Here is a 21,421-nt window from a genome sequence, read left to right on the forward strand (position 1 = left end):
ACACCCAGTAGCGGATACCATCGACGGTCGACATATTGGCAAAAGACCGGTCGGTGTCCCCTTCGATGCCGCTGCCGTCCGAAGAGCTATCGCAATTGTCAAGATATGACGATATTCGAACAGCATCTTCCAGACAGCGGTTGTGTCGGATCTACCCATCCAGGCGATCCTGGCGATCCTGGTGATCCAGACGATTCAAGCACCGCCTTGATAGGAACTAAATACAGATCCGTATTTCTAACTGACATACACACACACACACACAATGCTTGAACTTAACAATTCGGTTAGGGTAGGCTCGCTGGCCATCTTCTCCGGTCGCGTACATCTTCTGGAACTAAGGGGACCGGTGATAAAATCAACCGGTGTGGCGTTCGCGATTCAGATCATCGGACATCGTAACGGATAGCAGTTGAATAAAAATCAGCGAATAAAACTTGACATGCATCCTTAGGATATGTATAATCGCTAGCGTTTGGCTAATCACGACGCGTCATCGTATTGCCTTCGATTACTTTACAGAATAATTAATATAATTTAGTTTAACATCGAATCCCGTACCGGAATTGGCTTAAATGCCGAGTGCTTTCATCAGACGCTCAGCTGCTCGACACGGTTGTGTGACAGAGACAGAAAGTAAGTGCGAGCAGGACACACAACTGTGCACAGGCTATCGAAAAATAAATGCAATCCGATCGCAATTTCGAGAGCTTGAGACACCCACACATACAAACCCGATGCACGCGAGCTCGTAATGGGTGGGCGAAGAGCGGTGGGGCGGTCTGCGGAATGAGGCTACTGCAGTGAGCGGTTTCCGAGCCGTGTGTGAGCAAGCAGGAGGGAAATAGCTGTTAGAGCGAGCACTCTCCACTTTTGTATGGAGATTGATCAAAAATGCTTCCTTGGGCAAGTTGTTATGCTGGAAAGCGTATCTGGATTGTCAAAGCTATGCTTTAACTGTTCCGCAAGGTATAACAATTCCAAATGTTGAACAAAGAACCGCCTAACATCAACGCACAACTTCAAGGCCCCCTCGTCCCCTCTCTCATCACATGCCCCCCCACATGCCCTTTCGATAATGGTCTGACCCTATTGTTGGATTGATTTTGAATGGAATTAAAAAAAACGATTAGGATATTTTTAAGAAACAATCTGCGCCGTCTGGCCAGATCTATAGCAAAGACCGATAGAAAGTATATGTTGCCCTTTGATTAATATTATTATGTGGCTCTCCGTGTGGAATAGATGTACCGTTTTATGTAAGGACTATTATGTCAACAAAGATAATGCTATGCTCATCACTTCTGAATGATGTTGGGAGAGTTGAGGTCTTCCGTTAAATGTTATCCATAAACGATCGCAAGGAAAAATTTTACCCAAAACCTCCGATCGCTGCAGCTGGGAGATTCCTTACATCTCAAATGCAAATTGCTTCGGCAGACACCTGCGCATTTCAAGATGTTTTTGTCTACGTGATTCTTAACTATGTTTGCGATTGCTTTCACCTCCGGGAGTAACGAAGAGTTCAGTTTATCCTGTACTATCAGTCCTGTTGACTGATCCTGTGGCCTCTACTTTTTAAAGCATATGTATCGTATGTGTTTTTTTATCCGTTTCAAAGCGTGCAGGTTCGACCGAGGTACCCCGAAGGGAGGGGTGCAACTATTGGTGAATCCTTTTAACTAATTTATTCACACTTACAAACAAACACTCCAACTATATGTAACAGCCGGTTCCGGATGGTCTGTCACTACCCGAATGCATCGCACTGTTATTCAACACAGGTAGAGCTGTAACCAGTCTGGTTATCCGGCGGATGCTGTACTACTGTAGCCAGTACCCGTGGGCACCGATTCAAGCCAGCAAACAGAATGAGAACGAAGGTGTAGCCTTGAAAAGGGCTGTTCTTGTCTGTTGAGGGAATGAATTGGGCTGTAGGCGCTGGCTCTTGAAGACTGGTCTGAATGGTAATTCGAATGGATCACTAATGTGCACTTCATGAACTGAAGTTGCTTTCTGTTTGTTGCTGTTTATTATTTTTATAGATACTTTGAGCTGGGCAGCTTCATTCGCCTCTTTACTGTAGGTGATGGTGGTCTAAATGGCTATGGATGGTTATATTTCTTTGTACAGGTTACTGATGCGGAGAAATTTGATGAGTTTGCGTTGGAAGTTGCTTTCCCATCTTCTGGTGAAAAAATGTTGTCCTTTTATACTGTTAATTTGGAATTTTCCGTGGTCAAAATGGATCACGCTCTGGTAGCACTTTCGCGTCTTCTTCTTGTTCCATTTACATGGTTAGTTTTCTGAATATTTTACAGTATGCATTACATTTAAACAGACCGAACTTGTATCGTGTCGTGTGGAGCGAATTGTGTAGAGCTAATGCATTATCACATGGGGTCACACACTAATTCATAGTCACAAAACGCTCAGCTGGACGATTCGCCAATGTGTGACGGAGAAGAAAGACATGTGCAAGGAAGACACATTCATTAAACCCACCTATACTTGCAAGACCGATGTGCGATACGTGGACAAGTGTGCGAGAATGAGGGAGGAGAAGTGCAAAGCGTGAGAGAATTCTCTCAAAACAGTCGACCCATCGATGAGCGTTACCATTCCGTGCGGGTGCAAGCAGGAGAGAAATAGCGGTTAGAGCGAGCACTTCTGAGTTCTGTATGGCGCTAGGTCTAAGTGTTTCCCTTGGGTTAACTGATTAGCGAGTTTGAGACACGCGTGTCCTCAGCCAAGGCGAAGCTGAGATCTTCGATCATAACATCAATCGATCAAGACAAGTCAATCCGGCTACCACAATTCTCATCATCCACTAACCACCGTAAGATATCGGGCACACACATTCTTGCACACCCCCCTCCCTCCCATCATTCAGGTACCGGGCTGTATTATTCTGTACAGATTCGTCAAGGACATAGCATTTTGACATAAAGAATGACACAAGGGATCATTTTTGTGAAACTAGAATTTGAGACAAATCGATTAAAGTTTAGAAATTTAGCTTTTTTTAATAAATTTAAAATAATATACAAGTCTGATTATTAAAATAATTCTTTTTCAGTTGTTTTTATAAAAAAAATTGTTTACATTTTTCGCTCACGGGAAACACGGCCTAACCTGGGTCAGACCAGCTAGCAAAATTCTATGTTTTTACATTTGTCGAGCTTGGGCTAGCTACTTTCATTGGGAAACCAATCTAATCCTTCTGTCCTAGGCTTAACTTGCCTTGCCATTTGTATGGCGAGTTGTAAGCGGATAAGTCTGTAAACGTCAAAACGCATACAAAAAAAAAAAACTGGCTTAGAGTATGATTACGGCCATTGCTGTCTCCACACTGCTAACGTGTACCGCTTTGTTCACAACAACTTGTACCTCTTTGCTGCTGCCTAAAATTTGGTTCACAAAATTTTGGCTATTTTTGTCGCATGTCGCCCTAAGGCCACGACAGATCAGGGGGAAGCCTTTGTCACGGAGAAAATGGGTATTAACAATATCACTGTTACCAAATTGGTACCTACTGGCAAAGATATTAGCACACTATATTTCTCTTCATTTAAAGTTGGTATATCACTAGAATGTCAGGCAAAGGCTTTGACGCAATGAATTAAAAATACATAAATGTTTGTTTTTGGTTGCCTAAATAACAATTTTAAAGCATTAAAATCGAAAAACAACAATTTCGAAAAATGCGGTGTTTTTTCTTGAAATAAGGGTCGCTTTGCTTTCTGTTTTTATGCGACACAGTCCAGTGTATGTTCAGTGCTCCTTTTAAGCAACTGCATGCATGGCACAAATGCCACAAAAGCAAAAAGGGTGTTCACAACAGAAAATATCGAAAAATATGGTGAGTTCGTTCATACACTAATACATTAATTTAGTATTTTACGCAACATTTTCTAGAATAAATCGCATTGTTCTTGGGTTCTTCTCAACAAACAAAAGTGAACCATCAAACATAAAACAACTAACGCAACAAACATCAATCGCTGATTTGACACAATGATGCTGAGAATATACAGCGCCTAAACATACGATCAAAGATAATTATTTGACGATACGCAGCTATTTAAACATATTACCCTAGGGCCAAACGTCAGCTGTCAGAAGAGGATGGTAGCGAAATACGATTTGTATGCAGTGGCATGCGATTCGATGGTAAAACAGTATACGATTCAATCACATGGCTTGTGATTTGACGGTAACAGCTCGTGAATCGATCGTAGTAGCATGAGATTCGACGGAAACGGCATACGCTTCGAACGTATATGGTAACAGGCGTAATTTTTATATAATATTTAAAAAAGGAGAAGTTTATTATTTTCACTTATGATGTGTACATTTAAACCATAGAATTATTAAAAAAAATCGAAACGGGATGCCATTCCGTAGAATCAAACGGTTGTACATGCAACCTGATTTAATGTGCAACAAATTAGTTTTCTATTACGTATCTTTCATAATAAAATTTATCTTTCCAGATGGAAAACTGCTTTGAAAAATACGCAGAAAATCTTACGGATCGACATGTACATCTACGAAATCGTGGCTTGAATATCTTGCATAATTTATACTATGGCGCAAATAATATAATTAATTGGAAATTTTGCGATGAAATGTTTCGCGTGCTGGGACTGGATTGGGTGTTATTGTTTTTGCAACCACATTTGCACTACACCTCGACCGTTTGGGGGTTTAGAATGTTAGTGACAATGCTTACACGAGAGACTATACTTTCTCGTTTCAGAGAAGGAAAGTGCTTAAATGGTGATGAAGGATACTTGAAAAACACAGATATAGTTATGCAGTCTCGAAACGCCATCTTAATCACATCAAAATTTCCTTCCCAGGTTTTAGGTGGATTGGTTAATAATACAATTTCCGAAGAAAACACTACTTTAAACCAACCTTCTCCGCTAATGATGGGATTTCCTTACCTGGAATGGTTAATAATGCATCGTACTAACATACCTGAAGTGTTTTCATTGCTCATTGCATTGATGATTGGTTATCCGGTAAAATCGTCAATCATTCCTTCCAAAGATAATAATCTTGAGTCAATTTGGTCTTTTCTTTGGACAACTAATGCTATTACCTTGGTACCAGAAAAATTGACATTCTGCACCGAGGCACTATGCATTCTGCTCAGCCTGACGAGATCCATTGTACATTGCAGAATATCGGAAGAGAACTTAACAGTAGAGGATAAGACATCACCACATTGGTTACAAACGCATCCGTGTGAAATCATATCCTTATTTATGTCATTTTACAAGCATCTTCCTGATTTTGTATCAGTCGCTATGAGTGGAGAAGTTATTTCTTCACTTATAGCCATATTGTTTGAACCATCTAATGCCTATGACACTGAGAACGAAAATTCAACTGCGGAATTTAACACAACAGCACTCGGCAGTGCTACAACCGCTGTAAATAATCCAAAACTATCGTTTGCATCTACTTCACCCACAGTTGACGAGAGAACAACAACAATAATGACACCTCCAGTAATTGGTGAATTGAAAACACACATAGAAGAGGCTATAACCATTCACGTTATGGAAGCTTTGCAGACTTTGATTATAGATTCGCTCATATTGGTTCACTCTGCAAAATCGCCTTCTGTTATAGACATGGTGCTGGACTGTTTTGTAGTAGGAAGTACTATTTCCGAATTTCATCGTAAAAACTTTTTGACAAACATTATCTCATTACTTATTAAGAATAACTCAATGATAAGTATTATTAGTGAAGGACAGATTACCATTCCACTTGTCAGCAATCACATAAAAAGTAGTGGAAAAGAGCATGTGATAGCTAACGTTTTCTACGTAACAGCTCGATTTGTCGATAAATTGTGGCAACAGATGCTGGTAATTGATGGTCGTGAAGTTTTTGAGTACTGCGTTTGTTTATTAAAACATGCCAAACGGCATGCCGGATCTTTCACGGCACATATTTCAGGTAATATAGGATGCAGTGGCAATAATATTGCAAGCGCAAGTTCTATAGATTCTTTATATCGTTCGCTCAATCGATGTATACTTTATCTTTTGGCATATCCCCCTGCTCCGATAAATGTGACTTTAGTAGACGTACTGCAAAAGATTATGAACAACCGTTTAATGGTGTTTGGAGCCGGAAATCATGATCCAGAGTTCATTGGGTGTTTGACATATTGTATTCTTCAGTTACATAAGGGAGAAAATATAATGTTAACTAGTACAGCACAGGTTGACCAAGAACGAACAAACACTTGGTATGTAGAATCTCTGCTCAAATATGAAAATGTAGAATACGTTTCCCGTAAACAGCAACATGATGAAGTTGCAATCGGATCTTTATCGCAATTGGAGAATATATGTTTCAGAATATGGGAAGAACTTTATGTATGTAAAAAACCAGTAATAGAAGAAATATTCAAAGTAACGCTCATACAACCATTTCAAAATTCTCGTGCTCCAAATATGGAATGCACTTATGAACAGATTTTTAATGCCGCCTTCAAACATTGGCTGGCATACATCGAAAGAGAAAGGCATTCTAGCTCACGAAGTCCTTGGGATGTGCATAACACCATACAATCTAAAATCCAAAAGGTAACCGGTGGCCTGACACGGCTGACAAGCCGAACGAAATTAAAAAAAGAAGTTGGTAAACGACAAGGATTTCATAATGAAGAGCTTAGTGCTGAAACCAATCGACAGTTTCTTAATGGTAAAATTTCTCTTGTGAAGGAGTTATGGAGTTATTGTTTGACAGAGCAAGGGAATAGCTATATTCACACTAAACGCTATGTCCATCAAGATTGGTTGCAAGTGGAAGCAGAGTTAATACGCGAACGCGGAATATGGGGTCCAGAATGTTGCGCAGATTTCACAAAATGGACTCTTGATAGCACGGAAGGGCCATATCGAATGCGAAAAAAAATGTTGAAAAATTTGCTGTTTTTTGTGCATTATCCACCGCCCATTGATCTCGTAGATGTGGTTGATACCGAAGACTCTCTGCATCAACGACAAACCAAAAGCCGTATAGCCATCAGTCATGACAGTGGAAAGTATAATAAATTTGTACGATTGTACCAAAACATGTTTCCTGAACAGTTTGAACAAGACATTTCCGCAGCCTGTGGATCACCCAGAAACAATGCAGAAAAACATGCAGAATATTCAAAAACGGAACGGTAATTAAGTTATAGTTATTTAAAATATCTTCCTGATAGCTGCGTCCTTCTAAGTCATGCATAGACTAGAGGTGGGATATCATCATCATCCATGGAAGTTGACATTTTTTATTTCAAAAATAGTTTATGCAATACATTTCAGCGTCTGCTAAGATTTATTAAATTCTTTCATTTTATTGTCAGTTAACACTACCTATAAAAAAAGTTTCATATTCAACTGTAAAATAACTTTTTCGAATGCTCAATTCACTATTCCGATCGAATAACTGTTTTCAGCTGCATTAACTCTTGCTGCCATTTGTGTGCCATTTGTGCCGGTTTATTGCCTTCATTTTGTAAGATTGATGATAATTGAATAGTTAGCGCCATTTGAAGCTAAAAATATGTGTTTAACGCAACGTTAGGCTTTACATTTGGTGTGGATTACAATTGCATTATGGATCGAAAATTGCAATAAATAACTTTAGACCCGGCGAAAAATTGTAAAGGCTTGAAGTATTATTGAGGCACTACTGAGGAAATATATTTTCGCTCTCTAATTGTTTATTAATTTTGTTTTCAGGATCAAAAACGACGAAAAAGGGTTTTGTTTAGAAAATGAGGAAGATTTAGCGTTCTCGCTCCCAGATAATCAAATATTATTGCAGCTTTTGGAGGACAAAGAAAAGGTGATGTTTTATAGATTTGAGGTTGCTCTGATTGTTGCAACGTTACGGAAACAATTTTTATACTTACATTTGATTGATTTTAATACTACAGGTGTCTCACATTTTTCGGACGGCTCGTATACAAGGTCTGGATACCTTCGAAGGCTTGATGCTGTTCGGGAAAGATTGCTGCTATATTGTTGACGGATTCACTTTGCTTTGTAATCGAGAAATACATGATATCGATTCTTTGTCTACGGAGAGCTTCGATCCAATTTTACCCAGCACTACTGCAGGAAATCGTCAAGTGTAATGCTTTTTTATTTATATCAATGTAGGATATGATATTATCAATCTTTTAAACCAGGGGTCTTCAAACTTTTCAGTTCGCTTTGGTCGAAGTAACTGTAGCTGGAAGGTAACTTCGAACGGAATGATCTGAAAAACGGAACAGCACCTAAAAAAACACGTTGAATCAGCCTTTTGTTCAAGGTTATGTGACAGTTGCGTTATTGAAATGGACATTACATCTTGCATGACTTGGCTTGTGCTCAAGTCGTAGACTGTTCTGTTGTTCAAACCGAGCTTGTACAGAAAATAGAAACTTGTGCCCAAGTAAACCCCTGTATTAGCAATAAAAGGGAAGAGGGCATGTGGTGAAGTTCTAAGTTGGTGGATGTTTACAAAGTACATATTAGAATTGTTGCAAAATAACAAATATATGTAGTAACCAAACTCTTACTTGAATTTCTAAATTTCTTATAAATCGTCTTAGTTGGGGGAGGGGGACACTTTTCGGGCCCCATCTTGCATAATTCATATAATTTTTAAAACAGCTATTTTCGGGCCTTCCACACGCGAGGTCCTGGGCGACCGCGTACTCCGCCAACCGTTAGATCTGTTGCTGCTTTGGGGTGTTCTCAGATACTTGCAGGTATGCAAAAGGTTTTTAACGCGCACAAACAGTCATTCCCTTATGCAGTATAGATTTTACTTTTACATTTTAAAAATTTTACAGATTCATTTTACTTTGGGTATTTATAGTCAACTGTGAAGGATTTCGAGTTGTGTTTTTTATACAGTCGTTCGACTAAAGAGTTTCAAATTGAGTTTCATCTTTATACTGTTTTTTAAGTAAAGTTTTGGCGTTGTTCAGTTCGTAGTTAAAATGGACAAGCTTTACGTGTCTGTTTTTACTGGACTTATTATTACTATGTTTATGCGATGTTGCGTTATGCATAAGTGAATACCAATTTTTAAAACGGGTGGTTCGATGGCGTAGTTGTAAAAATATCGGTTTTCATTATACACGACTGGCATCCAAATCCAGTCTTTGTATGCAGGATTGATTATACAACTGCGATTAATCCATAGCCAAGTACAGGGTTTTCGGGGATTATATTGACTTGTTCTGCAAGTTACAGGATTTATGCGGATTATATTGACAAGTTCAGCGAGATCTTGTTTTGTTCGGGCATACAATTGACTTGTATGGTTGAATTTGTGTATGGTTCAGAAGATGGCATTGACGATTTTAAAAGTGTGATTATTTCTTTATACGTCTCTGCTTGCATACCATTTTCATTAAATAGAAGCGAAAATACAAGTTGATTTTAATTCGTTTCATTTTTTAATATTTGTTTCTTCAATTTCATTTCGCAGGTCTCGGAATATCAGACAATCTTCTAAAATATGTTATGAAGATATCCGTGAAATACACAAACGACGCTATTTATTACAGCCAATTGCATTGGAAATTTTTTGTGGCAATGGACAAAATTATTTGTTAAGTTTTCCTCAAAAAGTCCGTAACAAAGTTTTTCAAAAGGTATCTTCCATGGCAACGCAGATTGCAGATAATGCGCAGCAATCTGTTGCAGGACAGAAAAGAACAGCAAATGTAGAACAAAACGCCGGCCTGTTGAGCAGTTTAATTGGTGAAACTTCAGTGACTCAACGTTGGGTGGTAAGTTTAGACATAATAGAATAATAGTTTTGATGAATGACACATGTTCACTTTACAATTTACTATAAAATATTCAAATTAACTATTCTTTTAAATTTTTTATCCATTTTATACAAAAATTAATTGATTCTTGTAAACTCAACATTAATGGTAGTGAATTTGTGTATTCTTTTTTTTTATTTTAGCGTGGTGAAATATCCAATTTTCAGTACCTCATGCACCTGAACTCTCTGGCAGGACGCTCGTATAATGATTTAATGCAATATCCTGTATTTCCTTGGATATTAACAAATTACGACTCCACAGTCCTAGATCTGCATGAACCAGATAATTTTCGGGATTTGTCCAAACCAATGGGAGCTCAAACAAAGGAACGTTTGGATCAGTTTCTAAAACGATATAAAGACTGGGACGATCCCCAAGGTGATACTCCACCATATCACTACGGAACACACTACAGCTCGGCTATGATTGTATGCTCCTATTTAATTAGACTAGAGCCATTCACGCAACACTTTCTACGTTTACAAGGAGGACACTTTGATTTAGCGGATCGCATGTTTCACAGTATCAAAGAAGCTTGGCATTCAGCTTCCAGACAAAATATGGCTGACGTAAAAGAGCTAATTCCTGAGTTTTTTTATCTTCCTGAGTTTTTGGAAAACTCAAACAGTTTTGATCTTGGCTCAAAGCAGAATGGTGAAATTTTGAATCATGTTATACTTCCTCCTTGGGCAAAAAATGACCCTCGCGAATTTATTCGCATGCATCGCGAAGCCCTTGAATGTGATTACGTTAGTCGTCACCTACATTTGGTAAGTGTAATTCATTGATATAATTGATATAATACTTACTCTAAACTTTTAATCCTGACCTTTAAGAAGCTCCCGGTGTGGTATGTATAAGACATCACATGAATGACAAACCGCTATTCCGAAAGAAATGAACTTACTTTCAGAGATTACTGAATAAACACAGTTGACAAATTTTTAAAATATTTCGGGAATGCAATAAGTAACTTGCTAGAACCTTAAGTATACCCATAGGAAAGTAATTACACTCGTAGAATCTTAAAGCTAGCGCTCGGAGAAGTATTTTGTAATGCTTTCGTTCGCATCTCGTTATCCATCGTTTCCTATCGGAAACAGAAATAAAAAGTTCTTTGAGCTCCTGGTATGTCTTCGATTACATATCAGTCGTTTGGAAACTTCTCTACGATCCAATACGGTTCCTTATATTTCGCCTCCAACTTCCGACTCTCTCCGGTTGCCAATAGGTCCCGCTCTACTAATACCATGTCGCCCATTTCATAGGTCTGGGGTGCCGTACGTTTTTTATCGTAATACTCTTTTTGTTTTTGTTGTCCCTTTATTGTTTCCTCTGCGTTCTTGCGCCTAACCTTGTCTACTTCCTGTATCCTATTAGCATCCTCGTCGTGAAGGATTACGTGAAGGACGTCCCTGGGACAATAAGCCATGACCATTTCACTTGGGCTTCGCCTCGTCGTGGCGTTGCGCGTATTATTCAAAGTCCATTGTATTTGTAACTTTTCATACCACTTCCGGCTGTAGAGCGTCTCAGTGCTATTGCTACTTTCACGTGTTGGCTTGCGTTTGCCTCGCAATAATTGTCGAATATTTTTTATGTGAAAGCCGTACTCCTGTCTGTGATTATCCTCTTTGGTGTTCCAAAGATGCCGTTATTCCTTTTATCTTTTCGTCCTGCCTCTGCATAGATGCCACAAAATCATCATTATCTGCTTCTATCACTAAAATCTAATAGCTAATTCTGCCACTGTTGGCTCCCCTTCGGGTGATTCAACTGCACCGCGACTGAGAGCATTTATGTGCCCCATGCCCGTCCCTACTGCTAGTGCAATGCAGAAGTTGTACTTCTAACCATTATAAAACCATCTTGCTATCCTAGCGTTCATTTCGCGCTTGGTGCATGTGTTCCTGACCGCGCTACAATCCGTTTTTACCACAAAAAGTCTCCCAAGCAGATACTGTCGAAGTCCTCAACGCCTTACCAACACATCCTTTTAACCTGCTCCACATCCAACACAGCTCCAGCCTGATAAGACTAATTTTCTTCAACGGTGCTGGTCTCGACTTCGCTGCAACGATTTACACATTAACGTTTCCACAGCTATCCATGGATCGGATGTACACGCATGAAGCATAAGAAAAACAATGCAATTGGATATTAACTGCTTCGCCGCGCACAGCTTGTCTGTTAAACTTGATGTCCTTCAATATCGTTAGTTGATTTTGGAAATCGTTCCATTTGTGTTCCATTTGCTGCAGTATGGCTTCGTCCCATGAATCTGTTGCTATCCATAGTGCTTGCATCTGTATCTTACCCCAAGACACTATCGGAGCGAGGAGTCCTAAGGGATCAAACAATCTAGCCACCATAGAATATACACGCCTACGCGTCCATGATTCCTCCAAAACAGGAATACTAGATTCGATGAATAACTTGTCTGTTTCGGATCGCCAAGCTATCCCCAGCACTTTTACGTGCTCTTCAGCACCCAACTTCATCACACATAGAATACCCAACTTCACCACACATAGTTTTCTTACATATAAGTCGGTAGTGTTTTATAATGAATCAAATTGTTTAGGTATTTTTTTCTAAGTTATAAAAATATTAAATCCCCTCAGCTGTCAACGTATGTCAATGGCACACTGTAAAAAAAAACAAACATAAAACTGTTCTGGGTAGAACAGTTTTCATTTCAGTTTTTTACCTTTACAGTGTTTTATTGCATGAAACTTGAATGAGTTACGTAGCAGACCCAACTGGAAAAATAATATCGCTGACCGTGCAATTGGACGGTGACAATTGTGTCGGAGACTTTCGAAAGTAGTTCAACCCAGCAAAAAAACTTCGTTTCTCCGAGATATTTCCCTAGCAACAAAAATGAAGCGAAAATTCATCCAAAAACGTTCATTTTTAAAAAGGTCGAGCCAGGGTTGAGGGAAGGGTCGACGTGTCGTAGTCCCTCGACCTTTTGCCAAAGTGAACACACGAAGTGGTCGAACTGATTAAAAATGAATCGATGTTGTTGTTGTTTTTATTGTTAAAGAGATTTTGGGCTGATTGGCCACTTACATTTCCTAGGATAAATGGGATAAGGCTATGGGATAGTAGGGAAGGGGATATTGTGAATAAGGATAATTTAGGGTATTTGAGTTGTTGAAGGTAACTCAAACCTATATACCTCATGGTCATCAGTCCGAACAGGAGAGGAGAAATAAACCTCCCTTGCGGTCAAATATGTCCATTCGGAGAGTTGTAAGATAACTCAAACCTTTTAACCACGAAAATCAGTAGACTATATATATAATATAATCAATTTCGCTACATGGGTATTTTTAAATTATTCCTCTCTTTTTTGTTTAATTCTGGTAGTGATATGAATTTTTTATATTTTTTTATATAATTGCGTCTTTCTGAGAAACTTCAGAATTTTCCTTTGGCAATTTTCGTCAGGGGACAGCATGATATCTAAGTTGTCGTCTAACTTACATAATATCTTTATATTATTGTATCCATGGCATTCCGTCAAAATGTGTCGGATTGTGTTTAGTGTACCACAGTATTGGTAGGTTGGTGGAGTATCTCTTGAGAATAAATGACTAGGGGTTAATTTGGTATTTCCAATTCGTAGCCTAGATAAAACCTGTTGATCTTTGCTGTTTGGTAAATCTGTCCAGGGTAATGTGGACATTTTGATGGATGGAGTGTTTATTGTCGATGTCTTTTTGCCTTGTTTTTTGCAAAGCTTGTCTAATGTCTTGTTTGCATTTGATTATTGTGTCTCTTCTGGATAAGGGGTATGAGTTTATGTCTGTTAAAGTTCTTTGTTGGCAAGCATTTCAGCAACCTCATTACCAGTAATGCCGGTATGACTTGGTATCCAACATAATGAGGTTATGGTTCTGTTGGTTGTTTGTTCTATGGATGGGATGTGAGGGTCTTTAATTTGTCCGTGTTCTACCGCAGATAGTACGCTAGCACTCTCTGAGAAAATTACGTTTTGTTTTTCTGAGTCAATAGCTTTTTGGGCTGCTATAGCGATTGCAATGGCTTCGGCAGAGAATATGGTAGTGTAATCCGGTAGTTTTATTGCGCTGTTAATGTCTGAATTTGTGTTTTTGAAGTATATTTCACATCCTGCCTGTTTTGAATTTACTGAGCCATCTGTATAAATTTTGTGATAATCTAAGTATTTACTGTTTACATGATGTATGGAAATTTGGTACAATTGTTTTGGGTTAATTCTAGAAGGCTGGTGTATGGTCCAATCTATTTTAGGGGCACTTTGTGCTTGTGCGTTGTGCATAGACGACCTGATATTCGTTGAATTTTTGGTATCTCTGGCAGTTTTTCTTTTATGATTGTTTTGAATTCTTCGTTCGCTTTTTGGAAGAGTGACTCGCACTCAAACTCCTTTTTAACTAACCGGTATGCAGCTCTTATTAATTTTATAGTTATTATATGTGAAAAAGGAAGTGTTCCGCTTTCGCATAATAGGGAGTTAATTGGGCTTGTTTGGAATGCTTCAGTAGCCTGTCGGATAGCTTCATGATAAATGGGTGCTATATTTTTGTAAAAAAATATCGAATTGTGAACTAACAATTTCTGTTCCATACAGGATTATCGGTAGGAGCCAGCTGTTTACTAATCGGATCAAGATTTCGCGAGAAGCTTTGATTCTACGGGAACCTAACATTTTGAAGAGACTTGTGTGAGATTTTGTGGAGGTTTTGATGTGATTAAAGTGTGATTTGAAAGACATCTTGGTGTCGAAAATAACGCCTAAGATTTTTGCTTTAGTAACGCTAGGAATCAGTTTGTCGTGTAGGGTTATTTTGCGATGTGAATGGAAATGGATTCGGTTACAGATATGCAGGATTTTACATTTATTCGGTGCCACTTTAAATCCGATGACATTACACCATTTCTGTAATTTGTTCATGCCAGTTTGTATTTTATGTCTTGCTACTGTGGCTGAGGAATCGCTGGATATTAAAATTATGTCTTCTGCTTATATTAGAGGGGAAAAAGTATGAAAAGAAGTATGAAAAGAAAAAGGGATTCAACACTGATCAGTAAAAGTGTAGGGGAAAGGATTGCACCTTGTGGAACTTCATTATCAACTGTTTTAATTTGTGAAAAAATATTGTCTAATATAATTGAGAAAGTTTGGTTTTGTAAGAAGTTTTGTAGGAAAATTGGTAACTTTCCTTTAAATTCCCATCTTTTCAGCTGCTTTAGAATGCTATGTCGCCAGGTCAGGTCGTATGCTTTGGCAAGATCTATTATGGCAAGGTCAATGTGTTTATTATTTTCCTTTGCTATTGACATTATGTTGCAAAATATGTTTCTGTGCCATGTCCACATCTGAATGGTTTGCATGTAATAAATTTCTGGAATTTTTCCAGATTCCCTGATTTCATTATAAATTTGTAATAAATATTCCAAATCGCAATTTGGAAGATGTTGGAGCAGTGGGTAACCCACACTATCGGGTCCTGCGGATTTTCCAGTACACTTTTTTAGTGCGTTGTGAAGCTCCCTCATTGTAAATGGTTCATTGTACTGTATTTTTCTGATGTAGTGAAGGATATCCTCTTTTTTTCCGGCAGAGTATTTCAGTTTTAAAAATTTATCGGGGTAACTGTTGTTAGAGGATATGGTTTGGAAATGGTTTGCAAATTTTTCTGCTATTTCGGAGGGATAGGTTATGGGATTTTAAGGGTTAATGAGGCTAGGAATGTATGAATTGGATTTTTATCCCGTCAACATTTTCACTTTTCGCCACATTTCTTTTGAAGATGTGGATGGGCTAATTTCTTGGACGAATTTTTCCCAGGATTCGGTTTTGGCCTTCGATATTGCAATTTTGGATTGTTTGTGTGCCTCTTTATACTTTTCCTGTAAGGGTTTGCGAGTGTGGTCATTGCTATCTGAAAGTGCCAGTTTCTTGAGTTGACGCAGGTATTTTCTTCTAAGCTTTATTGCTTCAGTTACCTCTTTATTCAACCAAGGAACATATCTTTTTGATATAGTCCCGTTGGTTTTTGGGTTGCTTTTCGAAGCGGCTTCTAAGGTCAACTCTATGAGTCTTTGTTCACTCACTGACATCGAACCTTATGGGAAACTACCCATTATTGTTTGAAATGTTGACCAATCCGCTTCCTCGTATTTCCAACGAGGGCGAAATGCTGGGCTAGATTGGATTGTGATTGTGGGTGTATGCTTGACTGTTAATGGAAGGTGATCACTGCCGAAAAGATTTTGTTCAGATGAGAAGCTGAGATAAGAAGCTAAAGGATGGCAAATTGCACTATGATCTAATGAGCTTGTGTGGCGAGTAGAATGGGCAATGCGTGTGGGAAAGTTGTGATATAGTGTGTGTATTTGGCTATTCGCGAAAATGTCCTGGATAATCCTGCCACGATTGTTTCTTATCGGGCAGCCCCAGTCTTCGTGTTGCGCATTGAAATCACATATGATAAGCATATCATGTGGTATTTTATTGATTATATTATTTAATTTGTTTTCAATATTGTAGCTATTGTTTGGTGATAAGTACATGCAGATAATGTTCATTTTTAACGGGCTTTTTATTTTGATTCATAAGGATGGGATGGCTGAATTCATGGGAATGTTATTATAAGGTAAATCTTTTGAAATTCCTTTGCAGATGCTGTGGGCAGTGGTATGGGAGTTTTTGGTAATTCATGAATATTTATTTAGTGGCGTTCTATTGAGTAGAGTCGAATTGGTGTAAGCTTCTTGTAAAGTGATTATTTTTGGTTCGTGTTTATATACTAGCATTTTTAGTTCGTCTAGATTTTTTGAGAAACTGCGGATATTCCAATTCAAAATTAGTTTTGGTTCACCTGGCACTTTTGTGTTGTTGCTGTTAGTTTGTGGACTCACTGGGATTATTTAATTATTTCTTTGGCTCGTTTAACGTAATCATTTGAAAGAGAATATCTTGTAAAATCATTTTCGATGGCCTTTCTTTGCTTTTTTGTTTGTGGCGATTTCTTCACTTGAGGAGGTTAACGGGTGTTTGAAGTGGGCTGGTTTGTCTGTGGTGTTTGGTGCATTGTTATATACAAGTGATCCTTCTGTGTCTGAATCTGATACTTCAGTTCGTCGTGCTGTTTGTTCTGTTTCATTGAATTGGATAATGTTTCTATTGTCTTAGTGAGCGAAGCAATTTGATCTTTTAACATATTGACTGTTTGCGTAAGGTTTTCGATTATTTTGTCTTTATAATCTGTTACTTGTGCAGCGGCAATTCTCTGTTGTGCGAAGCTGTTGAATGTTTGTTTGTGGATGTTTTGTTCATATGCTAGTCTGGCGTCACGGAAGGAGTAGTTGCATTCTATTTTAATTTTGAGTATCTCTGTTTCTTTTATATATTTTGGGCAATTTTTGTCAAACGTATTGTGTTTATCATTACAGTTAGCGCATTTTGGAGAGACTGTGCACGGTCCATGTGAATTGTTACCACATGTTGCACATATTTCACTGCCCTTGCAATTTTTCGTTGTATTTCCGAACTGCAAACATTTATTACAGCGCATTGGTCGTGGGTAATAAACTCGGGTTTTTATTCTGTCTAGTCCAATGTAGATATATGCCGGGATTTTTGTGTCTAACATTGTGACAACGTACGCATTTGTCGGGATTGTTTGACCATCAACTTTTTTTGTGAAGCGGTATATGTCTTTAATTTTTTCTGGTGATAGCTGTGTCTTCTATTATCTGATATCTTCTAGACGGTCTTGTCATTTAAAGCGGTCTGGCCAGGGAACTAAGCCTAGCAAAAGAAGACTGATCGACGTTTTCAAATGGAGCGTGATATATTTGTAAGGAGTAAGAGGAGTGTGATCGTTATCGATACACTTACATTTTGAAATGTAAGAAGGAAGGATAGAGAAATGTGGAGATTAAAATAGTCGCACAATATGATGATGGCCGATGAAGAGCCTGGTACTTGAGGCCTAGTTTTGACGGTGGTACTCAAAATTTTTGGGAATTAAGAAGAAAGGGTAATTAAATGAGATTTGAACTTAGACTTGGAAAGCTTACCATGAGCAACGTTGTGCCAATACAAGCTCGACTACCGAGGTAGTTACCTGGCACCCCGATCGTAATCAATAAGAATTTTAAAAGAGAACCATTTTTTAAGCACACCTTGTGACCGAGTAAGTGGCATTTAGCGTGGCAGTTAAACAATGCGTGCGTTTTAGATTTTAATTTATTTGCAGCTCTACCATGAATGTTGGAGATAGTTTTACTGTGGGTGAAATAACAGTAACTTGCACCTCTTCTCACGCCAGAGCTTCGCAGCAGTCTGGTTTGTCGGAACCTTCTGTTACCATCCTACCGACAACACAGCCAAACCTCCCCACAAATATATGTTTGCTGGATACGTGCGAAGGTGTGGTAGCAGCGGAAGACCCATACTCGACTCGACAGTTGATGAAGAACCGTTGGCAGAAGAACCTATTGTGATTATGGTAACGGCAAATTCTCCGCCAAGTGCTCCACTATCCGTAGAAGAGTCTACACCAGGGACTTCAACATTTAATAATGAGTCAACATGTGCTGAACTAATCGAACAAGAGGGCGGTAAAACTCGTAGGCAAATTTCTGAGTTGGAAGCCATGGTGGAAGTGATAGGGGAACACGTGTGTGTACCGTATGCTTCGAAAAAATCCAACTTTAAATTCAAAAAGATTTTAAACGCAGAAGCATTAAGAAACTTAAATTCTAATTTAGAAGATGTGGTATTTAAGTATCAGTTTATTGAACGGCTGGAAAGTCACATGATTCAAACAGATAGCAAAAATAGGATGCATCACACAAGGGGCCTCATTTTTGAGAAGGATTTTTTTTACACAATGTTCCTGGCGTGGCAGAGGAAAGGATGCGCCCGAATTCCCGTTCGCTTCTTATGAAAGATTGGTAGAAGTTTGTAGAACTATGGGCAGCACACCGCTCATGAAGATGTCTGAGGAAGGGACAGTAATGTTTTTAAAAAATAAATTGAAACATGCAAGTGATAGAGTGCATTTGGTAGGTAAAAAAACGTTTTGTTTGAATCGTAAAAAATAAATTTGCTTTCTTTATGTATCAATTTACACAACAAAATTTTTTATTTATTATTTTTGTACCTCATGTATTAAAATACAGAGTTTCAGAATTTCGAAAGTTCTGGGTTTCCATTTATTACATCAAATAAGACTTACACAGATACAAATGGGTTTGATAAACAAATCGCAATTTGTAGAACATTCATTTCATTTTAATAATTTTATAGTATGAAGTAGTGGGAAAAAAACTAAACCGTCACTAGAAGTTTTTTTGATCGCTACTAATTTACACTTTACGTTATTTGTAGTTATGTTAGTTGTTTTTAATGCTGGATCGAAAATATTAGCGTGAAAAATGTTAATTTTAGCGGAGGAGAAGAAAGAAGTTTGAAAGTAAGTTCGGAATTTTAGTAGGGGATATCCATGAACAATGATGCGGGTGGATGTAGGGGATCGTGTTGAGGAACTGAGTTGCTCAAGCTCAACTGAGAAAAGTTGAGGAATTTGACTATTGCATTGGAATCCGTTAAAAACCACTGATCGTTAAGAATGGATTGTAATACAAAGCTTGAAGACATGTGAAAGGTAATGATTTGGGACTTTTCTACTATTACAGGATATTCGGGAAGGGATTGGGTAGCATATACTTCAAATTGGTGTAGTTCTGAAATTCTATTTGCCGCCTGTTGCAAACATTTAGAACCACTCCTCAAACTACGCTTTATATTGCGCAGGTACGATTCGAAAGGGTATGTTTAACTGTTTTGATAGTGAATTTTCTACTATATTCTTCGCCAGGTTTTCTCCACACGTAACGGCGGCCATCAGATCCAAAAATGTTAATTTTTATCTCGATCGTGAACAAAACCTGTTAAAAACAATCACAACACACATAATTACATGACAAATTATGTTTACTATGAATAAAATCTCTTACCTTCTACCAAAACTCTTTATCTTTATCGATACACTTTTTGGCAAACTCGAGCCGAAATACTTTATTCTTATCCGATATAACTGTTTTTTTTTTATTGTAACTCTACCAAACAAATTGTGTTTTCTCAGATAACGAATAACTGTAGAAGCATCTATATCAACACCCCCGATATCTTTAAGATTGTCTTTCAGCTCAACAGAGGTCAAGAAAGGATTGGAACGAATTTATCGCAGAATGTGTCGTCCATATCTATCATTAATTTTTCGTTTTAACTCGTTTCTATTCTTCTTATTTTCAATTCTACCGAATGTTTTATATCGTTTGATAATATCCTGAACTGTAGATTTGCTGATATTAGTGATTTCACTGATTTCTCTAACACTTTTTCCCTGTGTCATATTGCAAACCACAATTTTTCTAATGTAAACGTTCTTCTCAACACATTTCTTACTGATGGGTAACAGGGTACACTTGCGTCACACTTTCCGGTGTGTAGATCAGTTACGCTGGCATCGTACGATCGGACGAAATAACTTCGATCATCAGGTTGCTTCGTCAGAACTGTAAGAGGATTCTGCTACTCGACCGTTGGAGACATTGAGGCCTTACCTTGGGTAGGGGGACACTCAAAGCTCTTGAAATGAGAAGACGTAAGGAAGACGTTGAATAATATCTAGCTCAGACGGCCCAAACGATTCTCTCTGTTCTGAGCTGCGGCATCTTTATTTATACTCAATTTTACATTGCGGTTTTTACTCTATTTGTTAAACTATGTGAACCAAAAATGACCTCAAAATAATTGCTTATTATTTCTAGTTCAATAATTGTTCAAAGTTGACGTTGAGTTCACGCGGATTTGTAAGAATGCTTACTTTGCTTAACACATTACCTGAGCGTTCTTCAGCGCCTCATATTGTTCATGTTCTCATTTGCGTTGGTCACTAGTTCCATGCAATTGCTGATTTTGTTATTTCTTTCAGGGGTTTGCTATATGTGGGTCACTGTTCCAGACCGGGTTGTTGTTATGTTGGTTTAAAATGTACTATGATATATCGTTTGATGTGAGGTGGTCAACACTAACTTCAACAGATGTTTGCTTTGACATTTTCAAACGTGTTTGTTTTGATGCTCATCAATCGTCTACTAAAAGCAGTGGTATATTTTACTTTGTACCTTACCAAAGTTTGTCCATATTACACGAAAATTCCTAGTTAATCGAAGTGTCCGACTTTGAATGCCCAGCTCGATATGAGGTCTTTTTTCGTTTGTTCCCTCTGATTGTCGTAACACATGCATTCTTGGTACTCTTTTTTGCATATTCGTGTAGGGGGGAGGTGGGAGAAGCCCACTGCGCAGTTTTCGTGACGATTGGTAATTCTCTGAATCTTCTACATGCATCAAAGTGCAAAAAGCGACTGAGTTTCAAGTGTCCGATTTTGAATACCCAGTACTGTACTTCATACACGCGATGCAAACGAGATGCCGTTTTTTATATATTGATTTTTTTTTTCGCGTTTCATCTAAAAGTCTCAGGGAAAA

General features: G+C 38.3%; 1 protein-coding gene across 1 annotated transcript in view; it reads left to right on the forward strand.

Moving 5' to 3' along the window:
• Positions 1-21,421, forward strand: part of LOC128712623 (WD repeat and FYVE domain-containing protein 3) — a 325,442-nt gene that overhangs the window by 248,229 nt on the left and 55,792 nt on the right. The window contains exons 22-26 of the mRNA XM_053807511.1: positions 4,525-7,201; positions 7,764-7,869; positions 7,961-8,157; positions 9,511-9,814; positions 10,000-10,629. Coding sequence (XP_053663486.1) covers positions 4,525-7,201; positions 7,764-7,869; positions 7,961-8,157; positions 9,511-9,814; positions 10,000-10,629 — 3,914 coding nt within the window. The remainder of the gene's footprint in view (positions 1-4,524; positions 7,202-7,763; positions 7,870-7,960; positions 8,158-9,510; positions 9,815-9,999; positions 10,630-21,421) is intronic.

This window comes from Anopheles marshallii, chromosome 3 (genome assembly GCF_943734725.1).
Source record: "Anopheles marshallii chromosome 3, idAnoMarsDA_429_01, whole genome shotgun sequence".
NCBI classification, from domain to species: domain Eukaryota; kingdom Metazoa; phylum Arthropoda; class Insecta; order Diptera; family Culicidae; genus Anopheles; species Anopheles marshallii.